Source organism: Notothenia coriiceps, unplaced genomic scaffold, assembly GCF_000735185.1.
Source record: "Notothenia coriiceps isolate Sejong01 unplaced genomic scaffold, NC01 NC01_scaffold00004099, whole genome shotgun sequence".
Taxonomy (NCBI): domain Eukaryota; kingdom Metazoa; phylum Chordata; class Actinopteri; order Perciformes; family Nototheniidae; genus Notothenia; species Notothenia coriiceps.
This window is the reverse complement of record NW_011336800.1, coordinates 73,078-83,389: the sequence shown is the minus strand read 5'-3', so window position 1 is coordinate 83,389 and position 10,312 is coordinate 73,078. Positions and strand designations below refer to the sequence as shown.

The following is a 10,312-nucleotide window of genomic DNA, read 5'->3' as shown; positions in this document are numbered from 1 at the left end:
CTNAGTGCATATACACTTAGCATGGACTTCCTACACATGTAATAAATATCTTATTGACTCTAGCACATTCATTTATATCAAATAAAAAGTATCTGGACATTCTGAATGTCCAGATACTTTTTATTTGATATAAATGAATGTGCTAGAGTCAATAAGATATTTATTACATGTGTAGGAAGTCCATGCTAAGTGTATATGCACTGGAGCCGTACAATTTTGATATCACACTTCTGGAAGTTGAATATTCAACTTTCATTGGCTTTCAACGTACTCAAAATCATATTTATGTTTTCAATTATCCATTTCAATTTCCACAGTGAAAGTCAAATGTCAAACTGCTCGTAAACCAACTTCTAACTGAAATTCTAGTGTCTAAACTAATCCTAAAGCTAAACTAGTTTCCTGTGGAAGTAAGAACAAACAAAAACCTTCTTTTACATTATAGTTGTGGTTTTCTGTGAGGCTGCTTAATGTCCAACATTAGAAAACCTTATAGTTGTAAAAGATGCCTGCTTTTGTGTGCAGCTGTACAGACGTGATGAACGCATGTAGGACATACAAATACACATAGAAAACATTTGTTTCCTAGCATTGAACAGCAGATGCTGCTTTTATGAATCCATATGATTGTTTTTGAGGTGGATGTATATGATGTAAGCACGGTGGTGATAGGGAGCGTCACACCTCAGTGGCCAGGCCTCTCCGCGCAGATGTATCCCTCCACATTTATTTCCAAGATAGCACAAGACACACACAGCGGGAGAAAACAAACAAATAAGGATATTTCACCATCACCTGGGATGTACCTTTGTGTACATAAACACACACACATACACACACACACACACACATACACACACACACATACACACAGTCTGCCACTGAGAGACACTATCTGGGTCTAAGGCTCAGCAGACTGTGAAAGACAAGACAGAATGAAAGGAAGGAGAAAACAAGAAAATGGAGAAACAGAGCATTTCCGTCTGACAGAAGAGATGGACTGATAGGTGGCGGGCAGAAAGACGCAGAAAAACCGAAGACATGTCAAACTTACGCCACACCCACTCTTCCTCACAGGGACATTGCTGGCTGGTATTGTTTCTCAGTGTATGCACGATGGTGATGTATGTGGTGTGTGGCATTAAATTACCATAACTGAGCCATTTGCACACAATATTTTATTTAAATATTGTGTCTTTATCCAGGGGCGTCGCCAGGGATTTTGGGCCCCATGAAAAGATAATCACATTCGTTGCTTAAACATTTTTTTCTTAATGTTCTAAAATAGTTTGGGCCCCTGTCAGTCACGGGCCCTTAGAATCGTCCTAATATTTCACCCCCTTACGGCGCCCCTGTCTTTATCTCAGTTCGTGTTGAAAGGAAATACAATTGCTCATGCTAAAGTAGCTGTTCTTCTTGAATATAATCTTAAATATGAATCATACACACCACTCTTCAAGAGGACCGAGGCAAATACTGCTGTATATTCCTACAAATGTAATATTATGAAGTCTTCTGACGGCTTTCCAGGTAGTGTTGGTTGGATCTGAATAATACGTTTTCAAATAAAAATAAATCTGTAGCTCACATTATCTCTGCTTTTGGCTAGATGCTAGTAGCATAACAAACCTAAATCTATGGCCTTTATGTTGCATTATAGGTAATGTAGGCACTTAGTTTTGCCAAGAAAGAAGAATGCATTAAGAAAACGCTATATATTTTATGTTTCTTACATTAAGCTATGATGTCCTTGCTTTTTGTTGTATGTTTATTACTGTTTGAGTACATCGAGAGTACAGAAAAACCTTTGCCAATAAATCAGATTTGAATTAAAGATTAGTTTGTAATCTTAATGTTTAGGTTTGTTTTGCTAACGATAGTCTGTTTTATACTTGATCCAAACATGCTCCCCTGTAGCACTCATTGCTACACAAGTTGAACAATTGTTTCCTTGTCATCAGGTGTGGAACGGTTGCATGCCTTTGTCAACATTAGTCCACGTGTGTGGTCTCGTTGTTAGGGTTAGGGTTAGGGGCTAACCCTAACCCTAACTAGTTGCTTGTGGTTATGCTAACCAATCACACTTTAAACAACATACAACTTCAGTTTAACGTGGTAAAAACAACATAAAGAATGTCATGTTTAATGCAACACACACAATTTTTCTAGAGAGCAAAGAGAAAGTGGAAAAAGACAGAGTGAGAATTGGTGTTGACTGAGAGTTAGATTGATAGAGTAGATATAGGCGAGGTGGGGAGAAGGTGTGAAAACAAAGTGAGTGATGACAGAGAGAGCAAGAGCAAGACGGAGAGAGGAGAGAAAGACACAGAGAGAGGACGATGGAGACAGATTGAACATGCTGATAAGTGCTACCTTTGACTTGGAGTGAGCTCTTGGTGGACCACAAGTGCAGCTCAGCCAGGCAAAACGCCATCTGATGGAGGAGTGTAACCCGAGTCTGCAGGGAGGGACGGTGAGAAACAGAACAGATGAAAGAAGAAGAAAGAGCCAAACACAACCACAGATGCATATCTTGACGAGGCAACATAATAGATTGACATAAATAGGCCTAAGGGTCAAACAAAGTATGCATGAAGGCACGCATGCACAGACTGATGACTGGCGGCTTCTACCTGGCAAAATCTGCCATTTTCTATAGGAGGTAGTACAATGAATATTAGAGACGACAAAGCACCGATCTCCCTGAGAGAACACGTGTTAACGGTGAAGGTTTTAAAGATCCTCAAATGACCAGATGTTAACACAAAGGTTTGTAATCATCAGTGCTGAATATTTACTCACATTAAAACCGACATATAAAAAGGTGAAACATGACGAAACCTGCACACATGCTGCTCTACCCTTCATGTGACATATGTGAATGAGAAGTAAAATGTCACATGGTTAAAGTACTTCTGTGTGAAAAGGCCATACAAGTGAAATCCAGTGTTACTTAAGCATGGAAATAAATAATTGCTGCAGCTTCTCAGTTTCAAAAGCGTGTAAATGTGAACAGGACTGGTTAACAACAGTGTTCGAGACATAGTAACGTTGCACTTTAACCTGTTACAATAATATAATTGACAGAAGTTCAGTAAGCTTCAGATTTGTTTCTCATATATACATTTTCAGTTGATGAGAGTATCCTATGTTGTGCATACTTTAGATTGATGTGTTGCTTCTGTATAGTGCTGATAAGGTGTAGAAATCAATACATTGAATACTTTCTCCTAGGTTTTAACCCTAGTAATTACATACAACAGTATTGGTAATGGGAACACACATTATCGGATTGTATTAATGAAAGAAAAGAGAGATAAGTTGATCCATGATTATCCTTTTGTTCCCTTTGAACTCATTTCTGAGTGACACAGTAGTATCTTAGTGCTCTCCTTACAGTGTTTCAACATAACACCTTTTTGCATATTTTGAAGCAGCACTTCCTGAATCTGTATAATACTGCGATAGAATTACAGTAGGTGTTACTCTACAGGTAAGACTGCACATTTTGACCTAAAAACAAGTTTACAGAAAGGCAGACAGACATGCACATGAACTCAGACTGACACTGAGACGAGGTCACGGCAGCCATGTTTGCACCTTCATTCACACGCCACAGGTGAGCGGTGACGGACACACACTTTGGAGCCGACAGCTGAGACAAAGCATGCAGCATTCCTCACATCAGCTAATGAACACAGCTCCCTCCGTCCTTATTACACATTTTATTCTACAGTCTGTTAACTTCTGTTCCTGGGGGCTTTAGCTTCTTCTGTGGGGTTTCTCAGTGGGGTTTATTGATGGTTTGTTATTGAATGTGGATGACGTATTTTGATCTGACTGTGTGAGTGGTAGGAGAGTATTGAACAGCTTATGATGTTTCAGTGATAGGGAAGAATTTCCTACTGTGGAATCAATACCAAATCAATTACAACTGGTATTACAACTGTTGCTTTATAAGTATAACATGTTGTCCAGAATATTACTGAATAACCGATGCTACTGCATGAATTACCACAACTACATTTGTTAAAGCATTACAAGACCCCAGGTAGAATAGCCAATGCTCATACTACTGTTTACGAGGATCCCAGTAAAGTAAACTATTGCTGCTATTAATCATTGTACTTTAACTCGAACTACTGCGAATACTTCTTGTACAAATTCTTGAAGTGTTACAATTATCAGTAGACCTTTTAAGAAATACATATTTTCTCCAGTAAAACACAGAAACACCATAGTGTATATAGGGAGTTCCACAGGGCTCTATTTTGGGGCCCTTTCATCTTTTTATTATATATATATATAAACAATATTTGTAATCAGATGCAATTTTCTACCTATCATATGTTTGCTAATGACACTATTGTATACTCATGTGCTCCTTCTCTGGATATGGCCATTTCCAATTTAAAAACTCATTTTATCACGCTACAGCATGCGCTTATTGATTCGAAACTGCTATTGAACAGTAAGAAAACCAAAGCAATGCTCTTTGCTCCCAAGTCAGCATCCTCTTGCCTTTCCATTGACACCCTTGATTGCGTCTCCGTTGATTTTGTCGATACATACAAATATTTGGGCTTTTGGTTGGACAGAAATCTGAACTTCAAACACCATATTGAAGTTCTAACAAAGAAATTGAAATTCACTCTTGGCTTCCTTTACATACTTAAATGTTGTTTTTCAACTTCTTCCCGTAAAAGGTTGGTCTCTGGCTTATTCCTGTCCCAGCTGGACTATGGTGATACAATCTATAGATTTGCCTGTCCCACTGTTTTGGCCAAACTTGACCCACTCTACCATGCTGCACTGCGATATATATCAAATGCTCCCGAAAGGACTCATCATTGCCCAACTGGATGGTCCTCACTTAGTATGCGTAAGATACGGCATTGGTTTTTGTTAATGTATAAAGCCATTTTAGGTAAGCTTCCACTGTACATATGTGCCAGATTTGCTCCAGTTTGTGACTCTTACAACCTCAGATCCAGTGCCTGGATACGGTTCCAGGTACCTGCTGTGCGGACTGAGGCTGGAAAAAAGAGTCTTTTTCATTATGGTCCTTGGTCTTGGAATGACCTTCAATCACGCCTTAAACTGACGGCACTTGTCCCTATAGCCTGTTTTAAATTGAAGTTGTCTGAAGTCCTTACCACCAGCTGCTCTTGCAGTAATAAGTAGTACACCTTTCTTACTGTCCTAAATGTGCACAATATAGTGACTGCTTTTTCGTCTTTTGTTTCCTTTTGTTTACTTAGTTGTGTTCTCTGTATTTTATATATCTGTGTTGTGTGTTATGTGTAACGTTGCTGCCTTCTTGGCCTGGTCAGCATTGTAAATTAGATTTTATCTCAATGCTTTTTATCTGGTTGAATAAAGGTTAAATAAAAATAAAAATATAGTGAAGTATGTTACTGTCAAAACATGACAACAAAATGTGGTTTTAAGGAGATTCTCTTTTGAGTTCAACAATTTTACCAATAGTCACTTGTAGTTAGCTTGACTTTATCTATCTTTTTTATGTTCTATATGCTACAGTTATAATAATGGGAAGATAAGCTAGCATTTCTTAGATCCCATATCATCGTCATTTGCTCCATAGTTTCTCTTGGAATAAAACCACATTGTACATTTATATAATCTGTTCAATATTTCATATTCCATCTGTCATATATTTATGTATATATAATACCTTGTTAAATTCAACATATATATATATATTTTGTACTTTCTTGTTTATTTCTAGTCTTTGAATTTGTATTGTACAATGCCATGTCTTTTTTATGCTGCTGCAACGCAAACATTTCCCAAATTGGGATCAATAAAGTACTATCTTATCTTATACGAACAGTAACTGGGTTAGCTTAGGCACATTTCCGATTCAACATTTTCTTTAAACTGCATTAATTAAGACACTTTCTGAGGTTTGACTTCAGGTTTTGGGAAACTGTAAAGAAGTTTATTTTACCAAAACAAACCCATCCTTTTACACATTTTTCTTGATTGTGTGTGTGAGGTTTTTTGCCACATTGAGCAAAGAATGCAAACTGCTTTTGATACTCTTTAACTCTTCACTTTAGCTCTTCAGCCTTAAGTAAAGGGAACTGAGAACTTCCACACCAACACTATGTGCAATATACATATCAATATAATTACCATCATTACAATACACTCGCTGCTATATATAACTATGTGCAATATTATTATTACTAGTATTATTAATAATGCTATGATAACGTGCAATTACGTAACTGCCACTACGTTTTATTTTTTTGCACTACTAACTACTGCTAATAATTGCATTGATTGTGTGACCATCTATGTTTCTATGTTTCTATGTTTCTATGTTCCATGTTGTCTGNCATGACTCTTTAGCGAGTGATGAGTGCGTGTGGAAGAGCATGCGCCCCTTAAGCCCAGTCCCCCGAGCTCCCACTCTCGGCTCAGTAGAATGAATGGAGACAGAAAATAAATCTAGATTCGGCTTTTAGTACATTTTAGAACTTTAAGGACCAATATTATTATTAGTATTATTAATAATGCTATGATAACGTGCAATTACGTAACTGCCACTACGTTTTATTTTTTTTGCACTACTAACTACTGCTAATAATTGCATTGATTGTGTGACCATCTATGTTTCTATGTTTCATGTTGTCTGTAGATGTTTAATTGCTCTTTTTGCTGCACTTTTAGTGTACAGTTTTGCTGTTGTGCTGCTGTGTTTATTGTTTTTATTCTATTTTGTTACTCTGGCACAACCATTTCCTTCGGGATAAATAAAGTCTTATCTTATCTTATCTTATTGTTATGTAGCGGTAGATCTTTACAAAATGCCACTAAGTTAACCACATGCTACATGGGAAGGACACAGATGCACAGACTGTCTGTAAAGTGCAGCTAAAGGTGGAGCAGTACTGCTGTGTGGACCATTCATTTCTCTATCTGTGCAGCTAATGCTCTCTCTCTCTCTTACTTTCTCTCGTTAACGCTGAGAGGGGACTCTCTCTTATCTCTCCCCTCTGCACCTCATGGTGTGAAAAAAAAAGAAGAAATCTCATTTTGACACTCAAACCCCAAAACTACAAGTCCCAACAAAAATACACACAGATAACACCGGCTGCCATGGAAACGCTGGGGCTAGCACGGCTTGGCAGCGGCGGCGTAATGAGTTTACCGACATAAGAGGATTCTTTTATCCTCTCATAACCAGTCAGCCCTTTTGGAGGTAGAACCTCATTTCAGGCAGCTTTCCTTTAGTTATTGCCCGTCTGGCTAACCTATAAGTTCTTGAGACCTTGTTCTGCTGTCGGGGTCTTAGGGAATTTACGGCAAAATAAAAGAAACAAGGGGGGCTGACATTGATACAGAAAAATAGGAGTAAATAGGTGAGTGTGTGGTGGACAGGAATGATGTGTGTGTCCATGAGCCTTGTGGCCACATGAGTGTCAGCTCAGGAAACAGAGAGAGAAGGTGAGACATCAACAAAGAGAGGGTTTGTTCAGGTTGAGGTGTTTTTTAATTGAATGAAGCTAAATGGTGATTTAAGATCAGTCCATTTCTGTTGATCTTCTATCTATGCTGTCCCACCCAACACATCAGCATATTTCTTTAATGACTTCCCACTCTAGTCTGTGTGCATGCAAAGCCACGCAAACATGTATCGCTCCAGCATTAACTTCATGAATGCATTCATTGGCTACCAGTTTATTTCTGACATGCTCACTCACAACAATCCAATCAGACCTATAATAAGACCTTTTTTGAACCGTTCCCAGAATAAAAAGCAGATGGTGAAACTTTTATTTTGGTGCTGATCTCTGGAACAAACTACCTGATGACCGGGGGGGTGTCAGAGCCTTTTCTCTTACATTTGGTCACTGTATTTGTGTGTCTTTCTGTTTGAGTCTGTGGAGGGGCTGTGTCGAATGTTTTTGTTTATGTTTTTTCTAACACATTTATTTCTCTTTTCTTTGTTTACTTATTATAATCTTATGTAAATTACTCTGTATGTTGAATCTAGCACATATCAAGTTAACTTTGAGCGAAATTTGCTCTACGAATTAAAGTCGACCTTTCCTTTACCTAACGAACACACAAGGGTTAGAAACAGCCACACACACACTCCTCAGTCAGATCCTGCTGTATTTAACTTGCAAGACCAGATGCGCCGTTCATACAGTAAACGACAAGTTTTTAAAGAATGCCGATGAACCAACATCTTGCTGTTCATGTTCACAATTGCAATTTTGCACACTTTACTATCCACTTAGACTGAGTTTACTAAGAGTTCCCAAATAACATGAAGGGATTTGTTCCATGACAACTTCCATTGGAGTACAGTAGTATATACAATACTTATCACTGCTACTTACAAATGAGCAGTATTTTAAATCACATACATATTGCTGTGAATAGGATCACCTGTGATTTAGCAATATTTACTTTGGCATCAGGTGTTATAAAAACATTTTGCTGAAAGCTACAAGACAGGTATAGTGAGTACCATCAAAAAATGACATGCACACACAATCCATGCACGCACACACATGTACACACACACAGGTCCTGGACAGCTGCCACACTCATTCTGATTTCTGGCTGAGGTTGCTGTGGGTTACCTGTTCCCCCGCAGAGCTTTGTGGGGGTGTACAGAGCTCTGTGTGAGGGGTGAGGGGGGGTCTAGGTTATTGTATGCTGTCTTTACTCTAGTAAAGAGGCTGCTTTAACATCAAAGGAGAGGAGGTAAAACATACGACTCCTCTTTCAAAGACAGTCAACAGGAACTACGACCTTGTCTGCTCTCTGCTTCTCTCTATGCTCTTCTTTCACTCTGCCCTCCGAGTGTCAGAGAGAGAGAGAGAGAGTGTGTGTGTGTGTGTGTGTGTGTGTGTGTGTGTGTGTGTGTGTGTGTGTGTGTGTGTGTGTGTGTGTGTGTGTGTGTGTGTGTGTGTGTGTGTGTGTGTGTGTGTGTGTGTGTGTGTGTGTGTGTGTGTGTGTGTTGTGTGTAAAGAGAAACAAGAAAGTCGCTTTGTATGTGTGTGCTTGGATAGGCGTGTGAGCCTGTTTGTGTGCCAGCGAAAGAACTTATAGTAAATATGAATGTTGGACTGGTTCCTTCAGAGTGAAAGAGAAACAATGGAAGTCTTTCTTTGATATCTGGCTTGCAGCCCTGCCGCTCTCAGCACCCACAACTTCAACAGACAGTTATAAAGGCTAACAGAATATAGTGTAAACATGGACAGAACAGTGAAGACAGTTCTTAGTTTGAATCTCACTGATGACCTTTCCACATCCTCTCCCTGGTGGAGGAATGAAATGTCTGACCTTTTTGCAATATATAGTATAAAAACACCATCAGCATCCATCCAGCATCACTGTTTGCAACAAATTTGACCTATTAAACGGGAGGCGGAAATCATGTCTCCTCCGACGTTATATTAGTCTTTTTTGGAAAACAGCATTATCAGGACAAAATAAAATCAGAAGTTAGAAATCATAAGAAAAAACCAAATACACACTTGTGTGCCAAAGAGAGATTTCAAGCATCATTAACCAGTGGTTGGTGGATAACTGTTGGGTACTTACAGTAATGTAGCTTACGTTGCTACAGATGTGAGGTCCTTAATAAATGAGTTCAAGTTTGGCCATCACCCGAGGGTCTGAACGACCATGGTGCAGATCTGGAGCTCCACTGAAACAAGACAGAGAGAGAGAGAGAGAGAGAGAGAGAAGGCTGAAATGAAGGCAGGTTCACAGACATTTAGTTTGACATCTCACGAATCCTCCCACAGGTATGCACTCTCTTTTTTTCACACACACACACACACACACACACACACACACACACACACACACACACTTCTGGCTGTAGATTTGTCAGTTTTAACTTCCGTTTTCCTTTTCTGTCTTTTCCTTTTCCTCAGACACCTTCACTTATCATCCCTCTGCCTTCTTGTCCCGTGCTTGTTATCTTTTTCTCACTTCTTTCTTGTCCCCCATGTTTTCCTGAGGTTCCTCCTATTAGAAATGCATTAAGCTTCCTGACCCCGACTGCAAGCGTTCGCTCTCTTTCCACCAATTTTTACTCTCCTTATTCTTTGTCTCGTCTTTTTTAAAAGACATTATTTCAGAATGTCTGATTTTCGCTTTCTGTCTTGCAGTTTTTACTCTACTCTTTATTGTTTCATCTCTAATACATTTTCCCCCCCCACCCCCTTTATCTCTTGCAGACACTCTCTCAGCTACTGCCTGGTCTAGTTTTGGCTCTCGGAGAGAAACTTGGCAAACATGGAGAACATACAAAGCA

At 39.0% G+C, this 10,312-nt stretch overlaps 1 protein-coding gene across 1 annotated transcript in view; it reads right to left on the bottom strand.

The window, feature by feature from the left end:
• The window catches only part of wdpcp (WD repeat containing planar cell polarity effector), a 59,278-nt gene extending 49,558 nt beyond the window's left edge, over positions 1–9,720 (bottom strand). The window contains exons 1-2 of the mRNA XM_010767192.1: positions 9,592–9,720; positions 2,374–2,458 (exon numbers count right to left, since the gene is read on the bottom strand). Coding sequence (XP_010765494.1) covers positions 2,374–2,434 — 61 coding nt within the window. The 5' untranslated portion in view covers positions 2,435–2,458; positions 9,592–9,720. The remainder of the gene's footprint in view (positions 1–2,373; positions 2,459–9,591) is intronic.
• Between the last annotated feature and the right edge of the window lie 592 nt (positions 9,721–10,312).